The 17,394-nt window shown below is 37.2% G+C and overlaps 2 protein-coding genes across 2 annotated transcripts in view; both read right to left on the bottom strand.

Moving 5' to 3' along the window:
- The window catches only part of LOC132793199 (uncharacterized), a 190,339-nt gene extending 189,279 nt beyond the window's left edge, over positions 1–1,060 (bottom strand). The window contains exon 1 of the mRNA XM_060802906.1: positions 1,054–1,060. The gene's annotated coding sequence lies outside the window, so the exon portion shown is untranslated. The remainder of the gene's footprint in view (positions 1–1,053) is intronic.
- LOC132793203 (uncharacterized protein DDB_G0283357) overlaps positions 1–17,394 on the bottom strand; it is a 56,748-nt gene that overhangs the window by 4,502 nt on the left and 34,852 nt on the right. The window contains exons 4-5 of the mRNA XM_060802930.1: positions 3,675–3,859; positions 448–670 (exon numbers count right to left, since the gene is read on the bottom strand). Coding sequence (XP_060658913.1) covers positions 448–670; positions 3,675–3,859 — 408 coding nt within the window. The remainder of the gene's footprint in view (positions 1–447; positions 671–3,674; positions 3,860–17,394) is intronic.

Genomic DNA, 17,394 nt, shown 5'->3' with positions numbered 1-17,394 from the left:
AAAGTCAACTAATTTAAAAATAATTTTATTTGATTTGTTGACAACTCAAAAGTGTTCCTAATGTCTAATTCAAATCTTATTTTCTTTAAAGAAGATACAAATGTTTAATTTATTAAAAAAATTTAACGAAAATATAAATTTATTTATCGAGCAACTTGCTGTAGATATTGATATTGAATACTATATTTTATGTGTGATAAATGAATAAACGTGTTTTCTCAACAAGGAAATATGCTTCTGCATGAGAGTAAAAATAACATTTTCAGCCAGTGTATAATTACATAATGCCATTAATTGCGCAAGGACATGCGAGCGGATGCGGTTAGCCGAGCATGTCCGCAGTTGTCCTGCAGCACGAACACACTCGCAATTTATGCGTCATACTCGCCTGCTGAGCTGTGCTGTGTTGTGGTGCACTGCATATGGCAGCCGTTTGCTAGGACTTACCTCAGACGATACTCCTGCATGCTGGCCTGGTAGGAGGGAGGCGGTGGGCGATGCTGGAACTCCGGATAGAGCAGGCCGTGCGGTGCACCGCCGCCTCGGGTGCAAGGTCGACGTCCGCAGCGGGCCAAATCGACGCTGGTGCCGAGTCCGAGGCAGCTCTGGCCACCGGGTGCTGTCATCCGCCAAGCTGCACCGCTCACAGTGACCAGCACAACGCCAACGCCTGCAAAATGAAACGAGACAACGTTAGAGGTGAGTGGAAAAATCAAAGCAAAAGTAGCTAGAAAAAAAGACAATTTTCAAATGCCCGCCCAATCGGTTTGCTTTAGTTGCTACGACTATTTGCCATTGTGAACAGTGCTGTAAAATTTAATTAGACGTCAAACGCTGTGGGGGCGTGGCTGCGCAATTACCAGCCCACTTAAAGCAATTGGAGGCTCGGGTGGAGCGACCTCAGTTCACAGTCCACAGTCCCCAGTCGCCAGTCTTACTTAGACTCTGTGAGTCTCAGCATCCACTTTCACTTTCGCTACTCAGTCCGGGGCTTTCCTTTTGACAACTGACAGCTGCATGTGGCACGGCCAGTGGCTCTAGCTGTGCCTCTAGCTGTGGCTGTGGCTGTGGCAGTGGCAGTGGAGCGTGTCATCATCATCTGAGACCCCGAAGACCTCAGTCAGCTGCCGAAGCTACCTCAAACTGCCCGGCAGCTGATTAAAGCCAACAATAAAGCCAGCTACAATTTTATTAGCGAAAATTGTCGTCGTTTTCTCATTGTTGTTTGCTCATTTTCATGAGCAATTTGCGCTCCGAAAATGAAAACGTTGAGAGCAAGCAAAAAGGAAAAAAAAATATATATATATAAAAAGCACACACTCTGCAATTTGTGCGTTTATTATGAGTACGAACGAATACGACAACGATGTGAATGAGAGACCTCCATTATAAATAAGCGACATATGCATAGTCGCTGCCGTCGACTCAGACTCAGACTCTGACTTGATTGCCATTAAATTATGTAAAACTCAGTGTTACAACTCAACAATTTTTGGGTAATTGCCGCCAGAAAATGGCGCAATGTCACGCTCCGAGTGCCCCAACTAAACGCGACCGGCAATTGATTAGAGCGTCGTATACATAAGTAATGCACAGACCCCTCCAGCAACCCAACCCCAACCTTAACTCAAGCCCAAACCCAAACCCAGACTCAAAGACGGAACTTGAGCTCGACGACGCGACGCAACGCGATTCGACTTTTGTGCACTTGGCCCCGCGATGTCTTAGCAGCTTACACAGAGAGTTAGTTACGTGAGTCGAGTCGAGTCGAGTGACTCGACAGCTGTTCGCTGGCTGAACTTAGTGCAGAAAGCGAAAGAGAACCAAATGAATGAGTCATGAATGAGTTTGGCCAACTCATGACAAATTGTACCAGAAGTACTTGCAATTTTATCAAATCGAATTCAACCAACTTTGGCCAAATCTTTTCACCTAATTATGACGAAATGCTTACAAAATTTTGCAACTTATTTGAAAAATGTCATTTTAAAATTCCATCTGTTAAGTATTCACTTGTGGCTTTTAAAACACATCAATGTAGAAATGTAGTTTAGTAAATGCGATTTCTTACAATTCATGCTAAAAATTCATAAATTTACAAAATTCGAAATATCATTTTAGCTTAATAAAATTTTCTTCTCAAAATGGATGTAATTAAAATATTTTATTCTCACTTTTAGAGCCACATGTATTTCAATATTAATTTAGTAAATACTTTTTCTATCAAATGACATTAAATTTCAATGAATTATAAAATTATACATTTTATTTTATTTTAACTAAATTCTGCTGCTTGCCAAAATGTATGTAATAAAAGTCATTCTTACTCACTTACTCCTTACTCCTTTCTTTCTTACTCTCACTTTTAAATTAAAATTGAACATAATCAAATATACAGTCAATAAACTTCAAAGAATTAAAAATCTAAATCTATTAGTTCTGTTGCTTGCCAAAATGTATGTATTAAAATTGCTAATTTTGTCACTTTCAAAGCAAATTAAATTAAGTACAACTTGAATAAAATCAAATTGACTTTAAGATTTAATCAATTTACAAAATTATAAATTAATAGGAATTTGACTTTAAAATTTAATGAATTTATAAAATTACAAATTTGTAGGAATTTGACATTACAAATTGACTTTAAAATTGACATTAAAATTTTATGAATTTACAAAATGATAAATTAATATGAAAAAACTTTTGCATTTATATAAAACACTGAACTCATATTCTAATATTATATAATAAGTAAGGCAATTTGTTGAACACATAATAATATGTTAGTTTTAATATTATATGTTGTTCAAAATTCTAGTAAACTTTAAATTTCCTTCCCATTTGCTTAAGCTATTTAGATTGCTCAAATAATTTGATTTAAGAATTATGTTAACTTGTTACTTTCTAAGAATGTAAGTCTACTGACAACTTAGAATAGCTTAAATTCCACACCTTTTCTTTACTTTCTCAATTCCCAACAATTATTTAGTTGAGACAGCAGTTATCATTGATTATGTTACTTTCCAGCTAGTCTAACTATCATCTAGCTGAATTGTTGTCTAGCCGGAGCAATTAGTGCTCTGTAAACTTGGCACGTTTACGACATCAGTTCGCAAAAGTGATTGCTCCAAAAATGATTCATCTAAGAGTAAACTGCCCACAGCAAGTCAATAAAGTTGTTTACTATCTATCGGTATACTATATATGCACTATTATAGGACTGATAAAACTCTGTAACCGGAACTAAATGCTCTGGCAATATTGACACATTTTGTGTCTTAACAAATTTGTTTGTTCTTCGAACTGGGTCAGGCAGACGCTTCTCCCCCCTTCCTTACCGTCCATCCAAAAGGGCAGCAACAAAGGCTGTTATAATTGTGAAAATTGTGTTGTGTGAGGCAAACAGACAACAAACAACAAACAAGCAATAACAATAACAGCATACATATATACGAGTATAAGTAAAGTACGAGTAATGGCAACAAATGTGCGACTTGTGTAAACATCGTCGACGCGACGTTTTAATGCCATTTTTGTGGCCTCATCAATTGTTCGACTTTTGTCCATATGTGAATGAGTACACCACACACACACTTGCACACTCACAAAGCTGTTCGCTTATTTATTACATAATTTTGTATGTGCCATTTTATACGAATGCGGAATACACTTACCAATCATCAAAAGGGCCGCCGTCAGATGCGAATTTGGGGGTCCAGCCAAACCTGTGGCGCCCAACGCTGCGCCACCAAGGGCACAGGCCACGCCCCCCAGTGCGACAACAGCAATGAGGGCGCGCAGCGGCGGTCCAGCAAACCATTGGCCACAACAGCCTTTTCCGGAACGCTCCGAGGGGGATCTGCAAAGAATAAACAATTCTTTTGTTAGTTTTCCGACTGCAGCTGGCAACAATTTTTGTGAAATTTGTGCGAGTGAAAAGTGAGAAAGAGCGAACAGTTATTCGGGGTTTCCTTTGCCATGCGCAGGTGGGCAGCAAGGACACTTGCCATGGCCAGAAAACAGAAACAGGACCTGGCAGCTGTTTTTGGTTTCGCAACGCGTGCAAATTGGCAATGGCAAGGAAAGGCAAGGCGAAAAGGCAACAAAAGCGCAGCGAGTGTGCGACAATTGTTGTAATGTTTTTGATTTATGAGCTGAAAGACCAAAAATTTGCGCACCGAACACACACAATAAAACAGGCAGACGACAGTTAGTCCACCAAACGAACAGATGATGACGATGCCACCAAGCACAAGGATGAGTTTCAGCTGGAGATGAAGTTGACACTGAAACTGAAGCTGAAACTGAAACTGAAGAAACGATGCGATGCGATGCGATGCGGATGGCCAAAAAGCGTAGAATATTTTGCGCATTTGCCAAGCGACGCACACATACACACACACACACACACAAAAAGGAGCAAGGACAATTTATGCGACGCAGTCAACGCTGCAGGAGCAACACTAAAAGACGCCGACAATGCACAGTGGGATAATAAACACATTTGCTGTGTACAACTTAAAAACTACAAGATTATCATAATTATTACCAAAAATTAAATGAGGAACATTAAAACAATTTTTGAGGTACCAAACATATTTGCAGATCTTATGATAGCAAAATTGTACATTAATTATACAAAATTATGTGGTAATGTTAACCTTGGCAGTGAATTTCTAATAACAACGATGTTCCGGGTTCCTAACCCAGACATAAGTGTGTACAAGCCTTTAATAATGGCTAAAAGTTGTAGTCATAATTATTATTATGTCAGTTTAATAGTTTGTAAATACTCTCAAACATAATAAAAGAAAATAATTGGAAAATTACGATAAACTTTATGTGAAAGACATTTTCGAGACTTGCTTGTAAACGGGCACAAGTTTTAAATATCTTTTACAATCAACTTAATAGTTGTAAGTACTCTCATACATAAAATGATCAAGTAAGAAAGCTACTGTCGAGCGTATAAGACTTTGAAGTATCCGCTACACATTTCAAATAAATTCAAATCAGTGCGGTATTAATTTTAAAATATGCCAAATTGATATGTAAGTATACTAAAATATATAGAAGCGTATGCATTAATTTAGAATACTGAAATATACCAAGAAAAATTTGATTTGCGGAGGCGAAAGTGGGCATGGTAAAAATATGAACCCAAATTAACAATTGCTGTCGAAAAATAAATATATTTATAACTCTTATAGTCTTTGAGATTCAGGTGAATCGTCTCAGCTTTTGACGATGTTCAAAAATATATATACTTTATGGGATCGGAGAAACAAATAAATCGCCAATGAGCTAAGCTTCATAATTGTTTATTAAACATAATAAAAATATTTATAAATAATTTGGAAATCAAGTAAACTTTATCGCTATTCATTAAACACAATTTGCCAAATAAATAAAATACACAAAAATTTAATTTTTGCTATGATATTTTACTCATCAACTTCGCAAATTTTCCACAGTGAAAGCAACAACAGACGATGTGTGTGCGTAAATTCATTAGGACACAGACATAAAAACAGGCGACGAAGAAACCAAGAGAGTGGGAAGGAGACAGTCGTTTAAGGATACGGACACTGGCAGCATTTTCTTTATGGCCACAGACTCTCTCTTTTGTGTGTGTGTTGACAACCCCTTTAGGGGATAGTCAGGGGGGATGGGAATGGCAATGGCAATGGGGAGCTCACACACTTTCTGAGCTCGGGGCTTGCCAAACAATTAGACGCCGAAATATTTATAGGCGAGCAGCTGCGTCGCAGCCTGAGCTCCGGCTCTAGCTCCAGCACCAACAGCAACCTCAACCCCAACCCCAACCCCAACAATTCACAACTTCAATATGAAGAACTGAACTCAAACCCCCTTCGAATTCAATGGGACGTTGCCCACTTTTGTGTCATCGAAGCAATTTAGGCAGCCGAATGATAAATGGTTGGAAAATTACGTGCATAAAAAGGCAAGCCGGAAATTTATGTTTCATAATTTGATGTTGTCGCCCGAGGATTTTGAGGATTTTTATGATGCGCCATTAAATGTACACAACTCGCTCGTTCCATCAAAAGAAAAGGGTGTTACCTGACGCCTCTCCCCGCCTCGCCTCGCCTCTTTCAGCTGATGCCTTGGTCTATATCTATATCTGGGAGCCATGTGAGCTGTCACTGTGAGCTACTCTGGCAGCTTAAGAAAGAGAGAGAGAGAGAGAGAGAGAGAGAGAGAGAGACAAAGGGCGAGAGAGAGGGTTCATTGGGAGTTATAGAGTTCAGGGGCCGCGGCATTAATGTTTCATCAGCTGTCATGTCATGTCATGATAAATAAGATCTTTTTAGCGCATCGCACTGAGCTCGACGGAAATGAGTACGCAAAATAGCAACGCAAAAGGTAAAGCGGCCAAAATAAAGAACAGAGCATGGAGAAAAGAACCAAATAAGCGCAACGAACATAAACCAAAAACAAAAAGAACAAAGCAAATACAGTCTCAGGTCTGAATACTGTTAGGTTTAAATAGCAATAATTATATGACATGAACAGCTTTAGCAGATGTACTTGATAAATATTTATTCATGTTGTGTAAAAGAATATGGGCATTTCTCAAAGTCGCGAACGTACGTTCGTACGAGATAAATTAGAAAAATAAAATCGAAAACAAACGTTTCCTGAAACTTTTTTTTTACTCTTCGATAGCATTTGTTTAGCTCTTTGGTTAGTGTAAATTATGGGGCTTATCGATTTTTAATTTTCAAAATATTGTCAAAAAACATGCGGTCGCGAACGTACGCAAAATGGAAGTCGACTTTGGCTTAATACAGTAAAATGCAAAACTCTGCGAATTGAGACGGAATATTTTAAAGAAATAACTTTACTTTTAAAGTAGAATCATGTAGCTTTCTATTAAGTCTACTCCCAAGAAAATATCTCCATTTATTTATTTTTAATTTAATTAAGTTCCGGTCGCGAACGTACGGTCGCGAACGTACGATTTTTCCATGTTGTTTTATTAATAAAATTTTTATTTTACCACAACTTTTTTATTAATAACTTCATATTTCATAAAACAAAACAAACAAACAAAACAAACTCAATTTAATGTGTCTAATAACATTTAAAAGCAAAAAAATAAATTTTATTAAATATGAAATTTGTACTGAAATTTATTAATAGCAAGAAAAATATGTAATAAATAATAAGTAATAACTAACAAGTAATAAGTAACTGCAAACGACATAGTTTTCAAAAACAAAAACAAAAAAAAAATTTTTTTTTTTAAATCCATGCGACGCTAGTAAAAATCTACATATGCTTATAGGTAAGGTCGCGAACGTACGCTACTTTGACAATCAATAAAAAAAGATTGGTTTGAGTAACCCCAACGATTTTTTATATTTTTAATATATATACCAAAATCACTTAACACGAGAAGTTTCATTCACCTGCTTGCACTTATTGCGGAGCAATTACAATAAAATGATGTTTTTGGTCGCGAACGTACGATTTGAACATAGATAAGAAGCAAAATAAAAATAAACAGTTGATTGAACATATTTTCGCTCACTTTGCATTTTTTATCTTATTATTGGATTGCTATTAAGAGATTTGGTAGAAAAAGAGCAAACATATCATATGTTTTCTTTGTGAAATAATAAAACATAAAAATGCATACAAAAGGAGCTAAAAGAGAAAAATTACATTTTTCAGTTTGCAGGCAAATTTTTTATAAAACAACCGAGATATGCTACGGATCCATTGTATTATGAAAATTTGGATATTTCTTTATGACATTATACAAAAAAATACGATGAATGTGAAGATTTTTTTTTTCGGTCGTGGTTTACCTTTCTTTGAGAATTGCCCATATACCATTATTTATAAAATAGTCTGAATTGTTATATTGTCAGGTTATATACCGCGAGTCTTTATTTAGGTTATTTTAAATTTATCAATTCAATTCCATATGCCTTTAATATTATGACAGAATAAAGCTCTTTATCTTAAACTAGCAATATTTGAGCTATCTCCATTTCATTTGTAGTTTTCCTTTGAAAATAATAAAGCTTATATTAGCTCAGAATCTTTTTGTTTATTAGATTTAGGATAAATTCTATAATTTCTTTCAAATTTTCCAGTCATTAAAAATATAATAATGTTATTATAAGATATGTTTTTTCAATGTTTTATATTTAGATGTTTTATGTTTAGATCCATGTTTTATGTTTTATCCATCATGAGTAGTGTTTAAAAATAAAAATATTCAACAATCAACACTGTCGTATTAAATTTCCATTTCATTTGCAAATTTCATTGCACTCTCAACTCTTGTTATATACAAGTTTGTAAAAGATATTCCAGTTGAAAATTTCAGTTTTCCAGTTTTACATGTGGATATTATTATATATGTATTGTAGTTAACAAATTCTTGATACATATTCCTGATGCCATTAAAATTTATATTTTGCAATAAGTAGTTTGAAAGCATTAAACAATAACTAAATAAATAAAACAACAATCAATACTTCGGGTTTGGAACACTTTCCTTAAATTTCCATTTCATTTGTAATTTTCACTTCATTCTTTCGTCTCTTTTTATTTTGTAATATATTTTTCAGTGAAAAATGAAATTAGTATTCGGTGGGATTCCTTTTTTCAGATTTAGATGCTTTAAGTTTCAGTTTTCTATGTGATAATTGCCTTTGATTAAGTAGTAAATATTAATCATGCAATAAATAAAAGCACTTAACTTTCAAGAATCAATACTTTGGTTATGGAACTTTTCATTTGTAGTTTTCCCTTAAGAATAATAAAGTTCATTGGCTCATAAACTTAACACTCTTCAATCCCAAAAACTAATTCTCAAAATAGAATTATTATAGTTCTTTTTGCAATTTAACATGGTTTTAGTGTGAGTTTTATAGTTAGTCATAATTAAGTTTTTCGCTAAGCAGTAAATCACGTTTTGCGATCGTTATTTTGCTTTGTGGATTTGCGTAATCAAAGAAATGAGTTAAACGAAACAGAGTTTTGCCTTGGTCATTTGAGAGATTTGTGCATGGCGCATAAAATGTTAATAGACATGTATATAACATTGACTAATTGCTCAGGGGCAGCTGTTGAAAATTTATGGACAGCAGTTTACGACCCTCCCTCTGCCCTCCATTCATCTATATAAGGAGGCTGTTGTTTATGGAACAGAAATTTTAATCAATCTTTTTTTTAAAAAGTGCTTATCGAAATGAACTTAAAGCAACAACAACAACAACAAAAACATTGGCATTGACTTTAATGGCTATGGATGTTGCTTTATAACTGTGGGGCAAACTATGAAATTGCTTAATCAATTGAAAATTGTGCATTCGGTTGTGAATGTGACGCGGACAGTCGGAAAAGTGAGCTTTTAATAAAAACAGCGTTGCAGCAAAAAAAAATGGAAAGTTTTTCATTTCCATAAATTATGATGTGATTGAGCGGCGCAGAAAACTGTGTCAATGCTGGCAAATTACAAATTGCAATTAATTAATTATAAATTAAAATGCAGTTGTCCGTTTCATATTAATACTGATTGACTAGTTGGCGTTGTTTCTATACTCTTTGTGATATACTTGTTTTTGCTAAGCTGCCCCTGAACTACTTTTCTAGTCTAGCCAACAAAAACTACAGACGATACTACTATACTATAATATGCTTCTAAGTAGCTTCTAGACTCATTGTGTATACGCGATATTTCGCTACAAGTATCTAAAGCAAACAACAACTGCGCAATTTGTTGATTATTTGATTACAAAACGTAAGTTTCACCTGCCAGTGGAAGTCGTTCTCTCCTCTGATCCGCCCCCGCACCGCATTTTAATTGCATCTTCAATTCAAATCGAGATGCATTTAGTTCAGCCTCATTAGCGTTCTATATGTGTACAATATGTGTATCTTAAAGCATTGTTATTCGATGCTGTTGCATGCTGCGATGCTAATTTGACGTTAATCAATCATTTAGTCATTTGCCCGTAGTTCGATTGTTCGTTCTTCGTTGCTGCAACACACACTCAAAGACAAACACGTTGTTGCCGCAGCCAGCGGCTTCTTTGTTGTTGGTGTCGCTTGTCGGTCGTCGGTTGTCGGTGTCTGGGAGGTCGTTGCCACCTCGACATGGGGCCTCTGCAATTTGAGTTCTCTTTACAATTCAAACTCCAGCAAATCATTCACAATACGCACACACAAAAGTACAGCGACTACCCAGAACTTAAGACTTACGGCGGGGGGTGGAGCAGAGGGGGACGAAGGGGAGGAGGGGCAACGAAATATGCAAAGCAACTGAAGCTGTAGGAAACGGCAACGTGCAGAGTAATTGATGAAACTCTGCCACATCAAAGGGAATGACACAAAATTCTATAAAGAAATATTGGAATATTCCAAACAAGTATCAAAGGGTCTTTTCCTAACGAAATCGATATAAAATCAAAATGAATTTTGTCAGATATGTAACGAAGAAAGTAATAAAGCTATAGAAGAGTGTGCTCAACTGTGAGATACCTGCTACGAATTCTAAATAAAAACAAAACAATGCGGTATTCATTTTAAAATATGGTAAATTATTATAAAACATAAATACTAAAAAGGCTACATTTGGTATATTGATATTGTACAACATACAAAATTTAACATAGATTGAAAAATATACCAGATTGCCAGTCAAAGCAACTTAGACAAGACAAGACTAAAAAAAGTATTTCTTAAATAACTTCTTTAATTTTTATCTGATCGCAACCAAGAGCATAGTTAAAATTGTATAAGTTGAATATATAAATAAGGTATAAATACAATATATAATGTTAATATATGAATTTATTGCCAGTTGCAAAATGTTCATATTAAATTAAATTGCCTCCCTGGGGAAAGGTTTTAAATAATCAATCGTGGGGGAAAAACGAGAAACAGTTGTCACATTAATTTGCTGAACCGTAACCAAATGGAATATCCCGAAACGAGATGATATAACTGCCATAATGAAAGACTGATGAAAGTCTGGAAAAATCTGAACTTTTCGTTATATAGTCGACACACAAATTGCCGACTGCATTTCGTCTGCAATCGCGCAAAGAAATCAGCAACTGGCGTGTAATTAACACGTCTCTGAAAACAAAAGTGGCCAAGTAGAAATCAAAAGAAACGGAAAAAAACAGAAATGAAAATTTTGCCTGGCTAATAGAAGCAAGTCCGGGGGGGCTGAGGGATGGGGGCGTGGCACTGTGTAGACTGCATTGAGGTGCAAAATATACACTAATTAAAGAAGACGAAAATGAATTCGCGCACTGAAAGCGAATTTTGTATTAATTTAATTAACATAAATATTTTATTTATTTGCTCTCTCTCTTTTTCTCTCTCTCTCTCGGCTCCATCTTGTTGCATAATTCAAGCGAATAAATGAGGTAATCGACAGCAGGCCGAATAAGTATAAATAGCTACGTTTGTATATAACATAGCTCTAGTCAGTGTTGGTAATTAGTGCACAGAAATATTACTAAGCATCTAAAGATAATAACATTGGCACATTTTCTTTCGGCAACGAATGGCGAGAATAAAGAGCATGGAAAATAGCAAATTAAATAATGATTTTTCACAAGAGCTGCCCAAACAGATGGATGGATGGATGAATACAATTTGAGTTTGAGTTTAGCTTGAGTTTGAGCTAGAGTCAAGCTTTCAGCCTTGCTGACAAAGCGTTTTCTGTTTCGCATTTTATGTGCTCGAGCCCAGACCCAACAAAAAAATGCTAGTTCCGAGTGGACGAAGTTGGGTATCAGTGTACCCAAGATTAGATTGCTCTACTAAATGTAGTAAGTGGGCGCTGCTTAAAGCCAAGCGCAAAGCCCAAAAAGCCATTTTCAACTTTCAATCAAATCCGCCCCTTCCACCTCCACCTCCTCCTCTGCCTCCCACTCGACTCAACTCTCCGCCAAACCCAAAACCCAAATAAACCCAAAAAAAAAAATAAAATAGCAAAACCGAAGGCATAATTACAGAGCGCTTTTCAACTTTACCGCAGTTCTGATTTGTAATGGAGTTTGTTATTTTTTCCAGTTGCCAGTTCTCTCAAAGTTTCTTCATTGTTTTGTTGTAGGCCTTTTGTTATTTTGGCATGAAATTAAGACACCTTGCTTTCTGTTTCTGAATTTTAGACCCGGAGCTAAGCGAATTTAGGCCTTTGACTGACTCAGGTAAGATTATTTAATGGAATTTAAATTAATATTAAATACATCAAATCTATTAATTTTAAAGTCAACTACGTTTCCTTTTCACAATTCGGTGTTAACCATAAGTCTTCGCATAAAGCAGAAGCTCAGAAGCTCAGGTGTTCTATTAAATTTCATGACACTGCGACAGCTTTAAAAACTTCAAAGAATTTTCTTCAAAAGACAGAGAGAGAGGAAAGAGTGGAGAGAGGAGGGAGGAGAGTGCGTGAATAATACCCGAACATGTCTGTAAATGTAAGTAAGTACTCGTGTCTGTCCAGACTTGAGACTTCTTCTACCTACTACTTATAAGTATATGCTCATCATTCCCTCTCTGTCTTCTCTTTTTGTTCTCTCTCTCTCGCTGTGTGGGTTAACGTAAAATGAAAACCAGTAGCTCTCATGCCTGGGGGAAGCGGGAGCAACGTTTGAGTCTCAGAACATGACATTCACCCAGCATTAAAATCGCTACCTCTATTGTTGTTGTTGTTGTTGTTGTTGTTGTCGCTGCTGCTGCTGTTGCACATATAAAAATGAAAGCACACAGAGACAGACAGAGACTATAAAGTATATCCAAGCGAAAGAGACAAAGTCACGTTGCCTTTTGTGTACTTAAAGAGCAGCTAAAATATTAGAGTAAAAGTAACAATTTCACACATAGCCACAGAAAACTTCTGACCTACTAACTGAAGACTCAAGACTCAACTCTTTGGGAAGACGAGAAGAGACAGCGCTGAGAGGGGGGAGGTGGGGATAGACAGTGAGGCGGGGTGTGTTCCGAACTTGGGCAACGTTTTCCACAACTAAACTGAAAACGCTTTGACGCTTGACTGACGCCAAAGCCAGAGCCAAAGAGTCGAGTTTAGTTTAGCTGAGCGCAGTTCAGTTCAGTTGAGTTTAGCTTAGTTGAGTTGAGTTGAGTTCAGTTTAAATTGCAGTCGGCTGTCTTCATTGCCTTCACGCCTCACAGTTTATATTAAAGTGCCGGTGGTGGGCGTAACACATGAGCACGACACGATGGACAGACAGACAGACAGACAGACGGACGGACAGATGGACAGACAATATAAAGCTGACTTGTCGAGTTGTTTGTTGCTGCGCTAAATACTTTTCAGCAAAATGACACTAGCTTAAGGCTTCCTAAATCAGAACTTGATTGTAGAGCAATAGAAAATAATAAGCTCAATTAAAATAAAAAAAAAACAAAATAAAATAAATGAATAATAATAATATTTCGATGACCATTTCTATTCCATTTCTTGCAAAAAGTTGTTTAATATAGACCAAATAATAGTTATTTTTATAACTCTATATTTAGCTAAGAACTCGTCAGAAAAATTACAACTACTTTCTTAATATGAAACACAAAATTGTAGTTATTTTTTAACTTAATCCGATAAAATAAGTCTACTTGCAGTTTTTTAGTTAAGAGTTGCAATGTAAAGCAAATGAGAAAGCAACAGAAGAGTGTGTCTGCGAGATTAAAATAAAGCCAAACATTTCAGTATTATTCTTAAAATATACCGAATTAATATATCAAAATATACTAAGATATACCAACGGCTATTTTTTGTATAACGATGAAGTTACTTTGAATGAGAATCTGGTATATTTTGTACTCTATTGTATGTTAAGATTGCATTATTAAGACTACATTCATAGAGTATGAAATATACCAGATAGTCAACCAAATCAAAACCCTATGACAGTAGGAGTTTTTAGCCATATGTGTAGAGGGTATAAATAAGTATAATTTAAATATTTCACTTATTCCGAGCAGAAAGTCAATAAACAAACTTCAAAGATATCTTCTAATTAAGGCGCCAACTCAGCTCACTTATTTGAAATGATCTCAAAGTGCAATATTAAGTGATTATTTGAAATGATTCAAGAAGTTCCATAGTATATTCGTATCAATTGAACTGCGCTTGCAGATAGTGAAATTATTTAATTTGTTGGCCAAGAGTTGCAAAGTCAAATCAAAAAGCTTGTCGAAAGTAGAGCGAGCAACTTAGTGCATTTAACATATTCTGAGCACATAAACCAAAGTGTAATCCAAAGCTTAACGAGCACTTTCAGCTGCTGTCATTTGGGATTTTAACAGTTGGCACTTTCGAGTTGCTCGCTGAGAGCACAGAGCACAGAACAGAGCACAGAGCACAGAGAGTCGCCTGTCTATGCCACAAGGTGCCGCCGAGTCTCGGAATCGTTGTTGGCCAACTCTCGAACATTGTCTCCAGCTATCTCTTTGCCATTGTCGTGAACTCGCTCGTAAGTGAGCTTAATGTGCGCGTAAAAGATTATATGGCAAAGATGTTGTCGTTTGCTCTTTTGTTGTTGTTGTTGTTGGCGCTGTGTCCATCGATGGCAAAACGGGGCTATAACTGCAGACAAAGTTTGCCAGCGGCGAACGCGTTTATTGCCAATTTTTGAATGCATAAAACGCAATCATTGCACTGCCAACAACTGCCGCCACCCACACATGGACAGCCAGCCACAGAGATGAAGGGGAAAAGGGAGGGCAGTTGGGGAATTTATATTGGCGTATATAGGGCAGCATGCCAAGTGTAAACTGTGGCGCAGGCTGCAGCCAGCTGTCAGAATACTCGACGTATACTTAATACAGCCATATACGAGTTGGAGTTTGTTGCACATATCGAATTTATATATTGTATACAATATATATAAATGTCACCCACACACACACACACACACACACATACACAGAGAGAGATGATTATGCTGGGAACAAGTGCCAATCGTCGTGACCAGACAGGAGAACTGCGACTGGGACTCCAAGTGAAACAGCCACGTTGACAGCAACAGCAGCAGCAGCAGCAACAACAACAGTTGCATTTGGTTTGAGGCATTTCTAATTTCAGATCCGTTTCTAATTTCTGGCTTTCATGTGGCACAGTCATGACGATGGCAGCAGCAGCAACAGCAACAGCAGCAGCAGCGTTTGGCTGCCAAGCATCCGGGTTGGCAATTACTTTTACATGTTGCCAATGCGACATCAGCAGCAACAGCAACAGCAGCAGCAGCTACCGCAGACGCAGTCAGCATACGAAAGAACCGCAGCCAATGTGGCGCGCACACACACAAGCACACATACACACGTATTCAACACGAAACACGCTTAAGTGGCTGCGTCATTAGGCTCCAAAGGCTGCTGCTGTTGCTGCTGGTCGCTGTCATGTTGCAAGCGGCAGTCGTTGCAGTATCTCTAGCTGTCGCTGCATCTGTATCTGTATTCGTATCTGTATCTGTAGCTATGTTTATATATATAAATTAAATTCTTAAATTGCTCGTTAGCTCATGATGAGGTTGGTTCATTCATTCATGCAGTTGTCGTCGTTTCTCTCTCTCGCTCTATGATGATGGGCAACAATAATAATAATCATGCCACCAAGCGTTGCGTTTGTTGCTGCTCTTGGCCATTATGTAGGTCATTTCAATTTGTTGTTGCTGTCGCTGTGTCGCTGTGTTGTCGCTGTCTTCGCTTCGCCTTTGCTTGTTTTTGTTTTTCTATTCGCTGAATCGCTCCACACAGTCTCTTGCTTCCCCTTTTTCAGTTTTCAGTTTTCAGATTTCACTTGGCTTCTCTATGCGCTTTTAATATCGCAGCGATGGCATCTTCAAGTGATTTAATTTAGCACCAAATGGATTTTCTGTGGCATGCACGCTTGTGCCACAAATTTCGCCCTCGCCCCCTTCTACTTAAGGGATAATTTACTATTATTTAACAAGTTGAAAGAACAAAGCATGTGTCGCAGAAAGCGATTTCAACAGCTCGCTGAGAGATGTGGCTTAATATATGCTTTATGGTTGAGAAATACGGCAGCTGAACGAATCGACCAGGGTCATAAACTGACTTGACTGACTTGACTGCTTGCCTTCTTTTGTATGCAGTCGAGTGAGTGTACTCGTGAATCAGCAGTGAATCAACAGTATTTTTTGAGTACTTTATGGCTCCGTCAAAGGTGTCGATTGTCTTTATAAGCCAGAGAGATATATTCATATATCAAAGAGCTGACAAAAGGTAAACGAATTCTCAATGACTAATTCGTTGATGGTCTTTAGAATTCATTAGCTGAAAATGTTGCAAGCAAATAATGCGATTGTTAAGTGCTCTCAAAAACATAATGACATTCGTCTCTAGGTCAATCATTAACTTAGGCCTCTTACAAGTTAGTCTTACCTAAGTTTAGTTTTTTTTTAAAGAATTTCACCATCAAGTTGTGTGACCCTCGTGTAATTATTAAATTTGTTATGTGCGTCGTGATGTGAATTATGTTTATGACACCTGCTGAAATGTGGCATGGGATTTCTTCAAGTGAGCGCAACACACTTCAAAGGGAGACACAACGTGATGTTTGTCTATCTGTCTGTCTGTCTGTCTGAGTGTGAAAGTGCCATATTTACAGACATTTATCAGTTGCGAGTCTTGCGAGAGTTAATGACAGGAAAACACAGTAAACAGCAGGAGATCAGGACAGCACTTGAAGAGTGTTGGGAAAATTAATTGCACGCAAAACCCAAACGCAAAAAGAAAATCGCCACACAAAGGAAAAGCTTTTGTTGCAAAGTTGATTTTGATATTTGCCATGTAATTGCAGCTAAATGCATTCGCTTTCAGTCCAAGTTGCAGTCTTGAGACTAGACTCGACTCAACTCGAGTCCAAGTCGTGCCCATTAACCCCATTTGTGGAGTTGAATTGAGAGAGTCGAGATCTTGAGGAGCTGCCACAGCAATTTGCGGTGCTTGGGCCTCGTTTATCTTTGTGCCAGCCACTTATGGGTCGCCTCTCAAGACGCTCTAGTCCTCTCTCTCTCACTCTCTTCTCTAGAGCTAGGCCGCCAATTAAAGAAAATAATTCAATTCAGAATCAGATTCAGTTATAGCAGCAACATTGCAACTGGCAACTGACGACAGACAGACTCTACAAATTGAATTTGCAATAAGCCGAAGCGCCAGAAAAATGTAAAAAAAAAAGAAAAACGAACTGCAAAAGACCAAGAAAAAACTCAACACACAAAACCAATAACAGCGAACAATTCAAATTATGCAAAAACTTGGCTGGCAAGCGCAATTTACTGCGGAATTTTTGTTCGGCAAAAAACAAGGCGAAAACTCGCCTTGCAATTTGGCGACGGCACGACTTGAAGA

This window comes from Drosophila nasuta, chromosome 3 (genome assembly GCF_023558535.2).
Source record: "Drosophila nasuta strain 15112-1781.00 chromosome 3, ASM2355853v1, whole genome shotgun sequence".
Classification (NCBI taxonomy): Eukaryota; Metazoa; Arthropoda; class Insecta; order Diptera; family Drosophilidae; genus Drosophila; species Drosophila nasuta.
This window is presented reverse-complemented; position numbering and strand designations above follow the sequence as displayed.